Source organism: Populus euphratica, unplaced genomic scaffold (genome assembly GCF_000495115.2).
Source record: "Populus euphratica unplaced genomic scaffold, PopEup_1.0 scaffold13.1, whole genome shotgun sequence".
Lineage (NCBI taxonomy): Eukaryota > Viridiplantae > Streptophyta > Magnoliopsida > Malpighiales > Salicaceae > Populus > Populus euphratica.
Genome location: NW_011499872.1, coordinates 583209 through 601699, shown reverse-complemented (window position 1 = coordinate 601699; position 18491 = coordinate 583209). Strand labels below are relative to the sequence as shown.

General features: G+C 33.9%; 2 protein-coding genes across 2 annotated transcripts in view; one reads left to right on the top strand and one right to left on the bottom strand.

Moving 5' to 3' along the window:
• Positions 1 to 6852, bottom strand: part of LOC105127666 (ABC transporter B family member 20) — an 8154-nt gene extending 1302 nt beyond the window's left edge. The window contains exons 1-11 of the mRNA XM_011029045.1: positions 6044 to 6852; positions 5178 to 5232; positions 4900 to 5075; positions 4605 to 4805; positions 3696 to 3955; positions 3306 to 3616; positions 2975 to 3195; positions 2540 to 2880; positions 1586 to 2367; positions 1212 to 1453; positions 3 to 648 (exon numbers count right to left, since the gene is read on the bottom strand). Coding sequence (XP_011027347.1) covers positions 3 to 648; positions 1212 to 1453; positions 1586 to 2367; positions 2540 to 2880; positions 2975 to 3195; positions 3306 to 3616; positions 3696 to 3955; positions 4605 to 4805; positions 4900 to 5075; positions 5178 to 5232; positions 6044 to 6418 — 3610 coding nt within the window. The 5' untranslated portion in view covers positions 6419 to 6852. The remainder of the gene's footprint in view (positions 1 to 2; positions 649 to 1211; positions 1454 to 1585; positions 2368 to 2539; positions 2881 to 2974; positions 3196 to 3305; positions 3617 to 3695; positions 3956 to 4604; positions 4806 to 4899; positions 5076 to 5177; positions 5233 to 6043) is intronic.
• Positions 6853 to 13269: 6417 nt separating this feature from the next.
• On the top strand, positions 13270 to 16046 carry PPL1 (PsbP-like protein 1). The gene is made up of 8 exons (XM_011028825.1): positions 13270 to 13472; positions 13584 to 13692; positions 14257 to 14337; positions 14489 to 14571; positions 14730 to 14852; positions 14999 to 15070; positions 15332 to 15428; positions 15697 to 16046. Exons 1-8 carry the CDS (start codon positions 13410 to 13412, stop codon positions 15798 to 15800), a joined length of 732 nt encoding a protein of 243 aa, XP_011027127.1. The 5' UTR covers positions 13270 to 13409; the 3' UTR covers positions 15801 to 16046.
• Positions 16047 to 18491: the final 2445 nt, after the last annotated feature.

The following is an 18491-nucleotide window of genomic DNA, read 5'->3' as shown; positions in this document are numbered from 1 at the left end:
AGCAACTGGATCATAAAATCTCTCAATTAAAGAAATTATAGTGCTTTTTCCAGACCCTGAAACTCCCACCACAGCTACAGTTTGTCCTCCATTAACTTTGAGACTGAAATTGCTCAATACCAACACTTCTGGGCGAGTTGGATAACAGAAATCCACATTCTTCAACTCAATGCTTCCATAAACATTTGGAGGCTTCAGTGCTGAGTTATCATCTGGGTCAATCTTTGGTTCTCGATCTATAATTTCAAATACTGAAATAAGAGATTTTCGCCGCTTAAGTATGTATGGAGCCAATCCAAAAGGTTCCACCAGTGCAAATGTTGCAAAAGAGAAAACCATATACTCCTTGAGAGCTGTATGAAGATCAACATGGAGATTCTTTTCAGAGTATGCAGTGTACCAGAGAAGAAGGGCATTACAGGCAAAAAGAAGAAACTGTGAGAAGCCAAATCCAAAACCAATGGCCATTCCGTGGACAAAACTCTGCTTAAATATTTTCTTCAGTTGCAATCTGTAGAGCTCCATTACTTTGTTACCAGCACAGAATGCCACAACAGTATAAATGTTTCTAACAGCATCCTCAAGGACCAGTGATGCCTTTCTGTGCATCTCCTGGATGCCCCTAGAAAATCCAGCAAGCCACAACTTCTGCAATTTTTAAGTTGGCAGCCGTTCAGGACTTTGGCACAGCAAACTATAAACAATGTAGTGTTTATGATTCAACTGTTAAAAATGGAAAATGACTGATGGAATTAAGGGGCAATTTGAAAGTAGTCAGATTTGCAAGATAGCAAATCTGTGTGCGCTTGTGGAACTAGTAAGATCATAGAATGTGCCAATAGAACTAGTATAAATTTGAACATCGGTCTTAGATCCTTAGTGCCAAATCCAACAGAAAATTAAAACATAAGCAAGATATTGTAGGGCAAAGAATGCAACAATCTAAAAGGTAGCATTCACTTTTCACTGGTTGGCACAATCATTGCCACATGGCTGATGTTTGATGGTTAACGGCTTACTAATCCAAAGAAAAGAATAATAGAGGGAACTGACTGAAGTATGACATCAAAGAAGCTCATAGAAACATTAATTACAACATGATCTGTTTTATTCAAACATGTGATTTATATGAATCAGATCAAACATTATGGAACACTTCGACTGATAATAAAATGATGTCAGGTTAAAAATCACGCAGAAAGTATGCAAACCTGTGCAACTGCAGAGACAGTGAGAACTGGCAGGGTTGCCAATGCCACAAGAGCCAATCGCCACTGAAGCAGCATCCCAATGACAACAGCCACAATAACTGCAGCACTGTCCTGTATAAATATTGAAAGTCGATTGCTGAATGCAGCTCGTACGAAAGTAGCATCATTTGCCAAGCGCATGGATAATGTGTCAGCACTATTATCCTCTTCATCAAACCATCCAACTTCATTCCGTAGCATTGCTGTGAGATGATGGCCCTTAATAAGTTAATACTATATATACAGAACTCTGTGGAATCATGAAACTTTGAGTCGGGTGTGACACCGGACATTGTATTCTAAATGAAACTAACAGAGATATTAACGCATTTTACCTGAAAACATCATTCTGCGGACTCGTTCAGTCATTTTCTCTCCCATGATGCCAAAATAGAAGTGCTGCAAGAAATTGGCAACAACAGTCACTATACCCATGATGGCAATCATCAAGCACCACCTGTCTACATCCTGTCGCAAGTGGCGTTGTTGTCTATAATAAGCAGTCACTATCAGTGAAATAACATAAGCAAGAAGTGGATTGAAAGAACCAAAAATAGCAGCACCAATGCTTCCTAACACAGCATAAAGCCACTCTGCAAGACTAAGCTCTGCTAGTCTCCAAAATGGTGGTTCTTTCTGATGTTTTACATCCCTAGCTTCCTTCACTTCAATTGGAACATCATCAGAGTGACTGTGGGGTCGACTAAAAGTCTGAGAGTGGGAACGCTCATTTTTAGGATCAGATGTCAAAAGTGGAGAAACAGGGGATTCAGGGCCTGAACCATTTGATGTATGTCGATTTGCAGACTGGACATCAATCTTGGGTAACTCAGGGAGTCTCATTTCAAAACTATCCTGCCTTCTTATCGATGGTTCCTTATCAGCACCATCCAAGGGAAGACCATTTTCTATCATCTTCTCTGGTGGTGGGCTGAGAACTTTTGGTGATTCTTGTGAATTAAACATGCCATCTGGAGGCCGAAATATACCAGGGACCCTCTGAAGCGATGGTGACTTTGCCATTTTAGGAGAGGATGGTTCTTGATAGCTATGGCCAGTAGAAGAATCCTTTTCAACTTGGAAAGCAGCAGTCTCTGTGTAGTTTCTAACTGGCATCCTGTATAAAGGTGCATGTGTCAGAAACATGAACTGCAGTGGCATAATGGCATGCAATATTACTGTTTAGGAAACTTATAATTCAAGCATTATAATTCAACCAACAGAAGTTACACCATTTATAAATGAAAATTTCACTATACTAGCAAAGCATAGTTGTCCTCATACTATACCTCCTTGGAAGTTTTGCTGCTTCTTCACATTTGAGAAGCTCTGCATACAGACCATCCAAGGTTAATAATTCGTCGTGTGTACCCATTTCAACAAGCTGGCCCTCCTCCATTACAGCTATATAATCAGCATTCCTGATTAGACTAAGACGTCTAGCTATTATGATGGTTGAACGTCCCAACATGAGAAGATCTAGTGCCTCTTGAACTGCTCTCTCAGCTTCAAAATCAAGTCCACCAGTAACCTCATCAAGCAGAAGAATTGTTGGATTCAAAAGCACTGCTCTGGCGATAGAAAGTTTAATTTTCTGCTCCTCTGTCAATGCTAAACCAGCCCTGCCCACCTGAAATGTATAGTGGTTACTTTCCAGAACGATAAAAAAGAGAAAAGCAATAGATAAACAAGTCTGAATAGGTATTCTGTCCTTGAAATATTACCTGTGTCTCATAGCCTTTCTCAAGTGAACTGATAAATGTATGTGCATGTGCTATTTTGGCAGCTTCTTCAATCTGATCCAAAGTAGCATCTCGTCCATATGAAATGTTATCAATTATACTCAAACTTAACAAGGCAGGTTCCTGGGTGACCAGTCCTACTTGGCTTCTAAGCCATTCCAGTTTCAGGTTTTTTATGTTCTCTCCATCAAGAAGAACTTCTCCTGAATGAACAGACCAGAACTATTGGAATCCACATGTGGACATGGCAAAGGAAATTCAATGAAATAGCATTAGTTCAAAAGGCAACATAAAAATAAAATGGCCATAGTACCTAAGGTAGGATCGTAAAAGCGCTCCATGAGTGGGATAATGCTGCTTTTTCCAGAACCATTTCTGCCAACAAGAGCCACTGCTTTTTTAGCTGGTACAGTGAGGTAAAATCCACTCAAGATGGGGATCTCAGGACGAGATAGATAGCTAAAATAAACATTCCGAAACTCGATATTTCCTTGCACTGCCACTAGGCTGTCTCCATCCTGATTAACTGTGGAGGATGATCTACTTATCATCTCAAAAAGTCTATAGGCAGCGATCCGTCCTTGATCAAATGAATAGAAATTGGTTGCAGCTTGATTCAGCCCACTGTAAACACAAGAAAGCAGATAATAAAACCATAAAAATATGTTTACAGCACTGAGAAAGAGGACAATAAGACACTTACAGGCCACTTAAAATGACAGCAAAGAGGGCTGTTACTATTTCACCACCATGAGCTTTATGATCTGTAACCAGAAACCTTCCAACCCAAAGTTGCAAGGCACAAGAACATATTGCAAGGCCATATGTAAAACCAAGGCCAAGTCCTTGAACAAGGCTAATCAAAATACCATATCTCAAAGTTGCTTGTAGTGACGTTGCATATGAATATTTGGCCAGAGTTTCGTTTGTGAACGCATATAAGGTCCTAGTGTAAGAGAGTGCCTGCAAAGTTTATAAAATTACTAGTATTCAGTATCAATAGCATGTGACAATCCACCAGAATAATGGTATGACATGAAAATGTTAAACTTATGGTATTTGAACTTTCTATAAGAAGGTATAATGTAAAAAAGTAATGCACCTACATTGCATGGGCACATGCTGATACTACAAAGCCCAGACAGACAGGCATGTGTTTTCAATTCATGCATAACTGAAAAATCGGTTCAGTACTTGATGAGCCTCTCAAATCCTGGAGCTGAAACAGTTTGACTACACCTCGATAATTGGTCTATCCAAAAGTAAATCTAAATTAAAGGTATAGATAGCCAACATTAACAAAAACAGAAATACAAATTAAAGAAGTATTTCAGAGGTATATTCAGTTTAATAAGAACCCTCTTTGAGTAAATCATCAAAAAAAGATATTAACAGCATTAAGAGTACAGTGCCAGAAACACATATCTTCATTTACCAGACATATCCCCATGGAAATATAGCTCCTTTCATTTCTAATTTTCAGGATTATGGTTCTACTCAATTGCATTGAAATCAAAAAATTATAAGTAATTACAGGGCCCACCATGGTGAATAATAGAAACATGAATCTTCACGTGATTGTGTTATACAGGTATAAGAGAGGGGAAAAAACCTGTTCAGCAATGCTAGCTGCTTCAGCATATGCATCTTGAATGCTCTCAGCAAGCCTATGAAGAAATATATTTGAGATACCTCCTGCAGCAACAATGAATGGGCCAGTAGCTAAAGTTATGAGTGCAATCTGCCAGGAGTTGACAAATCCAATAACAAGACCACTAAAAAACGTAGCCATGTTATGAATATAATTTCCAACCTGCATCATCAAGGTCCCCTCGCATCAGGTTACAGAAAACATTTGCACAGAATAGAAGTAGAGGGGAGAAGCAATAGATTTAGCACTAAAATACCTTTTCACTCAAGGCAGATTGAATGAGGAGCACATCACTCAAAACTTGGCTAACAATATCCCCGTTATTCCCATAGGTGTCAAAAAAGCTCATGTCCTGATTGAGTAATACTTGAACATACTTCGACCTGATGACCGCAGTCTGTCGTTCCCCAGTTAGAATCCAGCAGGAAACCTCTATTACAGATAACAAGTTAGAATTGATGTCTCTAAAGATGCCATTGTTTTAGAGCTAAAAGCAAAAATAGAATAAACTAATATGATGAATGTGAACTTTACCAATCCAACCAGCAGCAAAAACACCCACAGCTAGGTATACAATGTGCATGGCAAGCTGCAGAAAAAGCACACCATGGCTAAATCAAATAGCTCAAAAAAACCCCTCCCCCCAGGAAGCCAACATGCTAGAACCAGTAAATCAGTCAGAAATGATTAAAGCCTTCACATTGGACATATATACAAAAAATGAAGTTCTAACTAGCCTGCGTTCATGAACACATTCAGTTACATCTCTGACTGTTAGATATCAGACTCCTTGAAGACCAAGTTTTCAGATATGGTGACAGTTCATATCCAAGCTTCGACAATATGAACAATCCAAACTGGGGGGGGGTGTCAAGGGGTATATAGTGCACTTAGTTGCCTTATCTTCCATCTGAACTACCGGTACTCCTTTACTAATTACAAAAAGAACAGGAACAAAAAGAGGGAGAGAGACTAAGCATGTGTTACTAAAATTCTTTATCAGTGTAGAATAATTTGATTTGAAATTAACATGGAATACCATGGTAAACTACAATTAGACTATATTTTCAGTTGCTTTACACAAAATTTACAATATTAAGAATAATAAACTGTAGTTGCTTCCTAAGCAGAACTCTCTATTATTGTCTCCAGCGGCATAACATAGCAATTGAAACTTTCTCAAAATAGAACAAATTACAACCATAATTAACCAAACCCCGCAAACCTAAATCAAATAAATAAACTTGTCAGCTTCAGATAGGTAACTTTTGCAGTTGCTGATAAATCCTCACTATTAGCTAAAATCACCTAACAACCTCGTCAAAGTAACAAATTTTGAATCATTCTTTACCAAAACCTTCAAAAATTCCAAAAAGTTAGGATTTGCAAAAATGACTCACATGAGAAAACCTGTCAAATCGCTCCCCCGGCGGAATCCCCAAAACCCCAATAATCTTCCCAAAGAAATGCAGGTAAACAACAAGAGCGGTCCCATGCGCAGCAGCTGCAAGCGAACCAACGATCATGAGCCCCCAATCTAACCTATCAGCACAAGCAAACAACCTCGAGAACGGAACAGCAGCCGGCGGCGGCTCCATCTCCTCAGCCTCGTCGATCTCCTCCTCCGCTTCCGCCTGATTGGCAGCCGAGGCCGCCTCCGCGCTGGTATCTAAGTAAGGAGAAGGACTCTCCGGCGGCTCGGAAACCTCCGATACCGGCGTCAATGGTTGTATATGAGGTGGGGACCATCCGAATAATCCCCTGGAGATCATCATCTTGGGAGAGCAACTATCTGTTTCTTCTGTCTTTGAAAAGCCCTAATTGATCCTCTTTACCTCCAAGTTTAGCAGCAGATCTGTGCTAAATTTAGAGGCCAAATTTCGATTTTGTGTGTTCTTTTGAGGAGCAGAAAAATAAAAATAAAAATGGGAGCCCTTTTCTTTTAATTTTGGGTGACTGGATCAAATCAACAGGCACATTTTTAGAGAGAGAGAGAGAATAAAATGCTGGCTCTCACCAACTGAGGTACCCAACTGGAAATGCTTGTCAGAAAGAAAATGCTTTTACTATTGCTCAGTTCTTTTTTTATTTTATTTTTGCATGTCGTGATTTCTGTTTGGTTAACCGTCACCAGGCGGCTATGTTTCGAGGACAACAACGATAAACTACTACGGATCTCTCTGGGGTTTTCGGCGTTTAAACTTATGAAATTGTTTTTCTTTTGACCAAGTTAATGTTTTTTGTGTTTGTCGTTTTTAGAGGCAATCATGTGTTAGTATGTTCGAGTTAATAAATCTCGTATTACATTATTGATTCTCGGATTATAATGTTGATTAGCATAACTTTTATGCGAAGTTATTACAGGATTAATCATGTTTTCTTTACATAAACCATTCAAATAAAATCTTCTATTTACAGTATTGAAATAAAATCTTTTTGTGTTTTATTAGTTTTTATATTTTTAAAATATTAATATCAAAAATAATTTTTAAAAATAAATAATATTATTTGAATATATTTAAAAAAATTTAAAGAATGATTATTGCCAAGCTAATCCAGCCAGACCACCCATGTCAGATATTATACGAGTATTGATTCGTGGTATAAGTGCATGGATACTGTATAGCAGGTGTGTTTTGCAGGGGTATTTTTGGGAATTGAAACCAGATATTTTGAGTTGGATACTGTTGAACGCAGCGGAAATGAGCTGCTGAGAAGGTGACACGATGGGAAAATGGTAGAGCGGTTGGTGAGATTAGCGTGGCTTTGCAAATAAAGAAAAAGGGTTAATGACAGTAGCACAGCAGCATGGCCAGTGGGAAGAGTGGGAGTGTGAGCAGCAGGCATCATTGGTCGTTGAGGGATGGCGGGTTGGGTTGTTGCACGGAAAGCTTTTTTCTGGCATTTTCTTTGTTCCATTGAGGCCTTTCTTTTCCTCTTTTCAAATTTCTTGGTTGTGTTTTGATTTCGATGCGACTTTCTCTTCAATGATAATACCAAATGGATAAGATGTTAATTTTAAAACGAACAGGTTCATAGGGTATATAACAGGGGAAAATGATACTAAATAAAAGGTTTTTCGGGTTAATGTTTTGTAAAAAAAAAAATCAGGTTTAGTTAAATAAATATAAATATAAAATAAATTTATTTTTTAAATTTAAGGTATAAGAAATACATGTTCTTTCCTCCCTCGCTAATTTCATTTTTTTTATATAGTGATAATTCATAAAATATAAGATATTTGTGAATAAATTTGACATGTTAAATAATTAGTTTAATATTTTAATTTAAATAATCTGAAGTGTTTTTCATAGTTAATATATTTGATAATTTTAATATAAAAAACTAATGAGATTGATATCTAATAGTATGTGGTATTTGGTAAATCAAGATGTTCGGTGATTGTGATAATAATGAGTAATGTCTGATAATTCAGACAATTGATAATTGTAATTTGTAAAAGATTTTATTTGATAAATATAATTTTTTTTAATTATAAAGTCAATAACTTTATAAAGAGAAAAAATAAAATTGTATTTATAAGATATGTATTCTAAAAACATATATATTAGAAATATCAAGAATTAAAAAGACTATGAAACTTTAACTTAAAAGTTTTATAATGTATTTATAGCTAATGAATCTTGTTATTTTATGAAGAGAATAGATTAAAATATAATCTTACCATTATAATATTTTAAACTATATTATACTCAAAATAAAAATTAATATAAAATATCAAAAAATCCATGTAAAATTATGAAAAAAAATTTATGAGTAATGAACTCAAACCAGTGAAAAATGAATCTGAGTACGTTATTTGAATTCAAACATGCTCGGCTCAAGATTTGCTCCTAAGCCTGTAAAAATACTGGGATATATGTCTAACATAGGCCCAAATTACCATGCTCGAGCTCACTCTCATCAGCCCTGGCCTTGAAGCTCGAGTTCAAGTGGTATTTTTGATTTATCTCGAGGGAGTTCTTTAAGTATATTTGAAGGGGTTATTTTTTATTTATCTTGTTTAGATCCACAGTAGAGATAATAATCAAATGCCAGCATTATTTTGTGTACAATACAAGGTCATCAATTATGGTTAAGTTTTAGGGTAGCTACAATGTTTAACATTAATTGATAATAGCTTTGCTTTTAAGGCCACACAATCAGTTGAGAGATTGATAATTGGATTTCAATTCATGTCTCCCTTGATTTGAAAGGGCACTTAATTTGAATCATTGAATATTTTTGCTACTTGGATTGCACTGGACGGAGAAAATTAAATCCATATACTCTGACGAGCGCAGCTCTTATTAATCCAGGATAATTGTTTGTCCCACGCATAGGCATGGTAGCTCTTTACATGCAGATTTTGTGTGTAATTTGACGGGATGGATCGAGCTAATTCTCTAACAGAGCCGTCTGTGTCAGAAAGGAGCCTCCATGAGACAAGAGGGCCAAGGCTAAAACGAGGCCGCTTTGCATGACAGTGAAGTGAAGTTGCGGCAAAAGGCTGGTGATGGAGGGATGACATTATCATATCAGGAAAATGATGGGCGAGGCTAGCTGCAGGAAGGAATATAAAATAAATTTATTTTTAAAATAATACTGAGATTTTAATATTTTTAAAATATAAAGTATAAGAAATACATGTTCTTTCCTCCCTCGCTAATTTCATTTTTTTTATATAGTGGTAATTCATAAAATACAAGATATTTGTGAATAAATTTGATATGTTAAATAATTAGTTTAATATTTTAATTTAAATAATATGATGTGTTTTTTATAATCAATATATTTGATAATTTTAATATAACAAGCTTGTGAGATTGGTACCTGATAGTATGTAATATTTGGTAAATCAAGATGTTCGGTGGCTGTGATAGTAATAAGTAGTGCCTAATAATTTAAACAATTAATAATTGAAGTAAAAGATTTTATTTGATAGATATAGAAACTCTTCAATGATAAAATCAATACTTTATAAAGAAAAAAAATAAAATGATATTTATAAGATATATACTCTAAAAATATATATGCTAAAAATATCAAGAATTAAGAAAACTATGAAACTTTAACTTAAAAGTTTTATAATATATTTATAATTAATGAATCTTGTCATTTTATGAAGAAAATAGATTAAAATATAATTTTACCATTATGATATTTTAAATTGTATTATATTTAAAATAAAAATCAATATAAAATATCAAAGTAGCCATGTAAAATTATGAAAAAAAAATTATGAACAATAAAGTCAGACCTATTAGAAGTGAGAAATGAATTTAAATACGCTATTTAAATCCAAACATGTCAAACTCAAGATGTACTCCTATATTTATAAAAGTACTAGGATATGTGTCCAACATAGGCCAGATTACCACGCCCGAGCTCACTCTCATCAGCCTTGGCCTTGAAACTCGAGCTCAAGTGGTATTTTTGATTTATCTCAAGGGAGTTCTTTAGGTATATTTGGAGGGGGTATTTTTGATTTATCTTGTTTGGATCCACAGTAGAGATAATAATCAAATGCCAGCATTATTTTGTGTACAATACAAGGTCATCAATTATGGTTAAGTTTTAGGGTAGCTACAATGTTTAACATTAATTGATAATAGCTTTGCTTTTAAGGCCACACAATTAGTTGAGAGATTGATAATTGGATTTCAATTCATGTCTCCCTTGATTTGAAAGGGCACTTAATTTGAATCATTGAATGTTTTTGCTACTTGGATTGCACTGGACGGAGAAAATTAAATCCATGTACTCTGACGAGCGCAGCTCTTATTAATCCAGGATAATTGTTTGTCCCACGCATAGGCATGGTAGCTCTTTACATGCAGATTTTGTGTGTAATTTGACGGGATGGATCGAGCTAATTCTCTTACAGAGCCGTCTGGTCAGAAAGGAGCATCCATGAGACAAGAGGGCCAAGGCTAAAACGAGGCCGCTTTGCATGACAGTGAAGTGAAGTTGCGGCAAAAGGCTGGTGATGGAGGGATGACATTATCATATAAGGCTGTTGATGGAGGGATGACATTATCATATCAGGAAAATGACGGGCGAGGCTAGCTGCTGCAGGAAGCGGAAGGGGGAGGTGGAGGGGATTTGACGGGGTGATTATGCTCCAAGCATAAAAGTGAAATCTCAGCATCACTGATGGATTGGAATTGTTGCTTCGATTAAAACGCAAATTTGGCATTGAGTGGTTGAAAGATACCGCAGCTTTTTTCTCTCCGTAAATTGCTGTGGTCTTCGTTGATATCTATCTGGGCCTGCTGAAGCCGTTTGATACTTCTTTGCAGTTCTGCTATTTAGAGGTTTCCTGCTGTTTGATCTTTAGAAAATAAATAAATTGATGTTTTTTCATGTGTTTTTTTTTATGACTTTAATGTTTTAGTATTAATAAATAAGTTTTTCCTCCGATGCGATTAGGCGATGTAAGCTGGATTCATCTTTTCAATTCGATAAGCATAGATCTTTTATGTTAAAATTCTGAAACTTCACAATTTTTTTAAAGTTAGTATGTTCCATTTTTTCCGTGGCGTTCAAACTCAGTGCTATGTCCAAGACATGTTTTTAATACATGTTTAATATTATTATATATGTGTTTTTTAAAATTATTTTCGTTATTTATTAAAATATATTTTTAATATATATATATATTAATTTTTAATACTATTATATTTAAATCATTAAAAAAATATTAAATTAATATTCTAAAACTAAATTTATTTTTAAAATACACTTACACACACCATTCTAGCAAAATATATCTTTACTATCAAGGGTGAGTTTAGAAATGCATGCTAATTCATATTTTTAATAGTATTAATTTTTTTTATAGTTTTTGATATGTTGATTTTAAAAATAATTTTTTTAAAAAAAATTAATGTATTTTAACATGAAAAATACTTTAAAAATAATTACAATTATATTTTTAAACATATCTAAATTTTTTTTAGCAATGATTGTAAATAAATAAATAAATTAAGATGAAATGATTGATAATATAGTATGTTTTTCCAAACTCGATTCAGATTGGTGATGATATTGTTATCACATTATTATTCAAGTTTTAATCAAAAAGACTGCAAGAAAAAAAAAACCCATGGATCGTATAAATCTGGACGAGGATAATTTATTGATGGAGAGTACTGGAAGGATTAAAAAATGGATGGTTCAACGCTTATTTTTTACTTTTAACTAAAATAACGTTATAAATATATCTGGAAATACATACATGTTAAACTAAATAAAAAACTTGTAAGAAAATTGAATCGAAATTTGGATAAAAAATATTTTACATGTTAAAAGTTTATAAATTCGAGAAACATGAGATAAAAAAAAGAAAACATATAATATCCTAATTGAAAAAACAAGATAATTAATACGACTGAGGAATGCATGCTTTATTAAGACTTTCTTAAGACTTTAAGAAGTCAATTGAAACACCAAAAAATCCAATTGGCTAGTTTAATAGGTGGAAGAGAAGAATTGAAACTTTGATAAAGGTTCAGGGGAGTAATTGATATAACACAAAATAACGGGGAGGAAATCGAGAAAACCTCAAATGTTAGGGGGGAAAATCGAAATTTACCCATACAAAGTCCATTCCTCTATTAAAAAAATATTAAATTAATATTTTAAAACACACTTGCATACACCACTCTACACGATATGTTTTTATTATCAAGATCATGTTTGGAAATACAGGTCAACTTATATTTTTAATTATTTTAATTTTTTTATTATTTTTTTTATGTTTTGAATTATTTTAATATATTAATATTAAAAATAATTTTTTAAAAATAAAAAATTATTTAAATATATTTCAGCATAAAAAATATTTTAAAAAATAACTATAATTATATTTTCAAACAAACTCAAATTTATCAACCATTAAGCAGAAAAAAAAATGGAATTAAGATGATATCATTGATAACAAGGTCCGTTTTTCCAAACTTGATTTAGATTGGTGATGAGATTGTTGTCACGTTATTATTCAAGTTTTAATCCACAAAAATTGCAAGCAAAAAAAATCCATGGATCACATAAATCTGGACGAGGATAATTTATTGATGGAGAGTGTTAGAAGTATAAATAAATGGCTAGTTCAACACTTATTTTTTACTTTTAACTAAAATAATGTTATAAATATATCTGGAAATACCTACATTACATACATGTTAAACTAAATAAAAAACTTGTAAGAAAATTGAATCGAAATTTGGATAAAAAATATTTTACATGTTAAAAGTTTATAAATTCGAGAAACATGAGATAAAAAAAGAAAACATATAATATCCTAATTGAAAAAACAAGATAATTAATACGACTGAGGAATGCATGCTTTATTAAGACTTTCTTAAGACTTTAAGAAGTCAATTGAAACACCAAAAAATCCAATTGGCTAGTTTAATAGGTGGAAGAGAAGAATTGAAACTTTGATAAAGGTTCAGGGGAGTAATTGATATAACACAAAATAACAGGGAGGCAATCGAGAAAACCTCAAATGTCAGGGGGGAAAATCAAAATTTACCCATACAAAGTCCATTCCTCTCAATTCCCAACTCCGAAGAAACGACCTTTACAGGTGGGCCGATGGCCGTAAGGACCCGCGCCAAAGTCCAAAGGCAAACTAATAACGGATAAGCAGCGGGAGAGCTCGAAAGAAGATAAGCTCTCCACCACAAAAAACAAATCTTAGAAGACCAGAGGACAAGAGACTCTCTTGTTCTCTCGACACCTTTCTCACACACAACAGCAATGGCTTCTTTACAAAACTCACCCTCAGTTCATCATACATTATCTCCATATTCTCTCCCTCAGGTCCTCCCTTTCTCTGACTCTCTCTACATTAGCAATACATGTCGGTGTGAATGTTTGAATTTCATTAGAAAAACAGATGTCACATTATGGGTTTCCCGTTTATGTGTACAGGTCGGAGGAGCACAAAAGAATCATGGAATGTTGTCTTTCTGTAGAAGAGGCCTTTCTTTTCTTGTTAGGGCCGAGCAATCATCACCAAATTCAACTTCTCTTTCTCAAGGTGAGTTTTCTTCTCTTTTCTTTTTCATTTTTTTTCAATTTATTTGCTAAAATTTATGTACAATGAACAATGTCTATGCACCTGGCCTATTTAAAGTTACTGCGAGTTGCAATTCTGATGGATTTGCTAGAGCATTTCTTGCTTGAAATTCAGCGGTTACTGAAAAAATGAAACTAGAATGTCATTATACAAGGAAATCGCTGAACTTGTAGTGAAATTATGGGGAATGCTGTTCCTGTGAAAATCTCTTCTGGCAATTTGGTTACGAGGAGAGAAATACTGTGCTAAATTCTATGTGATAATTACAAATAAATTATTCTGTCAAAATTTTCTTGATTTGATCTGTACCTGCTAAATATCAATTAAAGGAATGCAGTTGTCCACACACACCAAAAAAATAAAATAAAATTTCAAGACAGAGTGATGTATGTTTAGCCACTATTAGATTACTGGATATAAGGGAAAAGCCATACTTTTTAGATGTTTCTTTAAGTTCAAGGAAGCAGTATCGAAGAAACGTTCTCTGTGTTTTGGTTTGTTTAATTGAACTCTCATTTCATGCAGTTAGATTTGGGAGACGTGAATTGATAGCAGTGAGTGTCATTGCTCCTTGGGTATCCATGGTTAACCAAACTTCTCCATCATGTAAGCAACCATTTTTTGGATGTTTTCGACGTTGTTCTTGCCAGCTAATGCAGTTTAGCATAGAAATAAACTCATTTAGAATGAACTTTGTAAGTTTCTTATAACACCATGTTTGCTGATATCCTAAGAGGACACCCTTGATATGGTTCAGTTGCTGCAGAAACTAAAAAGGGATTTCTTTTAGTCACGGACAAGAAGGATGGATACTCATTTCTCTACCCATTTGGGTGGCAGGTATGGTTTCCTAAAGTTTTTATTCTCTGTTCCCCTTCTCATGTTCATAACTCATGCACTCTTCTCTTTAGTTGATCGAACTGCTAGCCACACGCAACAAATACTTGATACAACATTTTCAGATTGGTTTTTCAATTTTTCTCTGTCGGCTGTGGCAGGAAGTTGTCATCGAAGGACAGGATAAGGTCTTCAAAGATGTCATCGAGCCATTAGAAAGTATCAGTGTGAATGTGATCCCCACTGTCAAACAAGATATTCGAGACTTTGGACCTCCACAACAGGTTTCCCATATATACTTTACAACCCAATTTTTTTATTACAGAGGCGGGAACCTTATTTCCCATTTGTGCTCTCGCTCCAGTTTATAATTTTAGCTCATATCTCTAAGTGATGGAGGATGCTAATGCTCACCGTGCATTTATCTCAGGTTGCTGAAACATTGATAAAAAAGGTTTTGGCCCCTCCTTCACAGAAAACAAAACTAATTGAGGCAAAAGAGGTTTGATTTCTTGTGTCTTCTAGTTTGATTCTACCAGAATTCATACATACTTTTACTATTTCAACGCTGTTTAGCAGCATGTTTTCATTACAAGTAATTGGGGCAGTTCAATTATGTATAATGTTCCTTGTACTATTCAAATGTATCTCCCTTTGAGTAGCTAAACAGATGATCGTTTAATTTAGGCTTACGTAAATTTACAATTAAGGTTTTGCTGATAAAAGAACAGTTGAATGATATTATTGTGCGTTTATGGTGCAGCACGGTGCTGATGGGAAAATTTATTACACATTTGAGTTCGTTGCTCAGGCACCAAATTTTACGCGCCATGCTCTTAGTGCAATCGCTATTGGCAATGGTATGGAATGTATATTTTACTATTTTACTGAGAAATGGATTGTGTAATCTCTGGCACCCATCCCATTATTCAAAGCTCACTCCTTTCGTTCCAGAATGATTTCATGAAAACAAATTTGATTCCAGATAATTATCATTAGTTCATTACTTGGGATTATTGATTCAGGGACTGAGACAGAGCCCTCATGCTTCACTGATTAATGAGACATGTTTCAGCCATTTAAAAAAGAAATTGAGCAATGCTTGTGTTCCTGGAAATTTCATGGCAGGTAAATTCTACACTTTGACAACGGGAGCCAATGAACGAAGGTGGGAGAAGATGAAGGATAAATTGCAGACGGTCATTGATTCCTTCGAAATTTTCAATGTTTGATGTCGTTGTTCAGTTTTCACTTTTCACTTTTCCTGCTTAGGAACAACCCTCTCTTAAGAGTTGTACGAGGCACGTTTCTTATCATCATGTATTCCTCCCCATTTCCCTTCTTTCTTCTTTCTTCTCCTTTTCCCTTTTCTGTTGTAGAGGAACCCCCCATTTCCCTTCTTTCTTCTCGTTCACCCTTTCCTGTTGTAGAGGAACATCTGATATACGAAGTTCTATGGGTCTTGATCTGAAAATAAATCTTTTTTTTAGGGGTGAGAAAAAAACCAAAAAAACAACTAAACTGAAAAAACTAGAAAAAAAATAACTAAAAAAATCGAACCATGAAAAAAAAATCATTAAACCATTTAGAATTTTTTTAAAATTGATTAGTTTGGTTTGATTTTGATTTGATAAACCTGAAATTAAAAAATCAAATTGGACCCAACTTGTTCAATTAAAAAAACAATATTATAAAAGCTTTTTCTAAAATTTTAACCTTAGCATCCCCCTCCTTCCGCATCCAGTAGCCCCTCTAAAAGCTCTTATAAGTAAAAACTCTCAAATCTCAATCTCTCACACTCTCAACCTAATAAAAAATAAATTCTTCATCACTTTATAAAATTTTATAGCTAGATTTAAACGTTTAGTCGTCTAACAAAACTTTAACAAAGTTTCAATCTTCATCTTCAAATCTAACTACCTAAAGACTGGTTTAATGTATGTTTCAAATCTTCATCTTCAAGGCTTCAATATTTGTCATCTTCAAAGCTTCAATATTTGTTTCCTCTCATCGTGGTTTTAGGTCCTTTTTTTTATAAAGTTGAAGCAACTCCTGCTGTAATTCTTGGCTAGATTTTGTGGTTACTGAAAATCAACCTGAGTTTGTGGTTATTAAAAATTAATTTAGAATAATAGAATGGTTCTTTGCTATATTTTATCTATTTGTAGTTGTTATACATTTAAGATTTGTTGTTTGTTGAGTAATTGAACTTTTGAAATTATGGGATTTGTAGGGAAGAACAAGTGGGAAGCTGTATTTTATCTGTTTGTAGTTGTTTTATATTTAAGATTTGTTGTTTGTTGAGTAATTGAGCTTTTAAAATTATAGGATTTGTAGGGAAGAATAAATGGGAAGCTGTAGAAGCTATAAAGAAGATTGTTAAAAAATCCCTACAGGTTTGAATATAGATTTTCAGTTCAGTTTCAGTGGAACATCTGATATACGAAGTTCTATGGGTTTTGATATGAAAATAAACCTTTCTTCTAGGGGAGTAAAAAAATAAAAAAAATAACTAAATTAAAAAAACTAGAAAAAAAATAATTGAAAAAATTGAATCGTGAAAAAAAAATCATTAAACCAATTAGATTTTTTTAAAAATTGATCGGTTTGGTTTAATTTTGATTGAATAAAAAAAAATCAAATTAGACCAAACTTATTTAATTAAAAAAAAATATTATAAAAACCTTTTCTAAAATTTTGACCTTAGCATCCTCCCTCCTTTCGCATCCAGTAGCCCCCTCAAAAAGCCCTGCCAAAACTCTCAAATCTCAATCTCTCACACTCTCAACCTAATAAAAAATAAATTCTTCTCACTTTGCAAAACTTTATAGCCAGATTTAGACCTTTAGTGTCTAATAAAACTTCAACAAGGCTTCAATCTTCATTTTCAAATCTAACTATTTAGAGACTGGTTTAATATATGTTTCAAATCTTCATCTTTAAGGCTTTAATATTTGTCATCTTCAAAGCTTCAATATTTGTTTCCTCTCATTGTGGTTTTGGGTCCTTTTTTTATAAGGTTGAAGCAACTCCTACTGTAATTCTTGACTATATTTTGTGGTTACTAAAAATCAACCTGAGTTTGTGGTTACTAAAAATTGATTTAGAATAATAGAATGATTTTTTATTGTATTTTATTTGTTTATAGTTGTTATACATTTAAGATTTGTTATTTGTTGAGTAATTGAACTTTTGAAATTACAGGATTTGTAGGGAAAAACAAGTGGGAAGCTATATTTTATCAGTTTGTAGTTATATATTTAAGATTTGTTGTTTGTTGAGTAATTGAGCTTTTGAAATTATAAGATTTGTTGTTTGTTGAGTAATTGAACTTTTGAAATTATAAGATTTGCAGGGAAGAACAAGTGGGAAGCTGTAGATTTTTACAAAAACTAAACCAAACCGTTTCCAAATTAAAATTTTCAGTTTTTTAAAATTTTATTTTAGTTATTTTTTAAATAAAAATCAAACCGAAGTAAAAATAATAATGATGCAAAAACCGTAATGAACATGTTACAGGTGCAAGCATTGCTGTTCTCTTCGTTCTAATGATGCAAAACCGTAATGAAAAACGCAGTGCTTTCTGTCTATTGGAATCCAAGACAATCTCAAAAGAGCGAGGGAGAGGACTGGAAATTTTTTTTGCAAACCCAATGGTTAGATTCATTTCGAGGAAGAAAACAAGGCCCCTGAATAAATAAACCCAATGGTTAGATTCATTTCGAGGAAAACAAAGCCCCAGAATAAAAATGATCACCGCCGAGATAGTAACTTAAATTTGCAGTTCCCTCAAAGGCAGTAGTTCAAAGAACATTCATTGAGATTCAATGCCACAAAATTTGGACAAAGCAAATGTTGATTTGTGTCAGGTGTCATATTCCGATAAATCTTGAAAACAAATCGAGCTGGCCAAAGACAAGGCA

Excerpts from the sequence above, each read along its gene's own strand:
- PPL1 (XM_011028825.1), top strand. The coding sequence starts at position 13,410 with ATGGCTTCTTTACAAAACTCACCCTCAGTTCATCATACATTATCTCCA. Across the intron at positions 14,853-14,998 it reads ACTTTGGACCTCCACAACAG|GTTGCTGAAACATTGATAAA; the intron begins GTTTCCCATATA and ends CATTTATCTCAG. Across the intron at positions 15,429-15,696 it reads TGCAATCGCTATTGGCAATG|GTAAATTCTACACTTTGACA; the intron begins GTATGGAATGTA and ends ATTTCATGGCAG.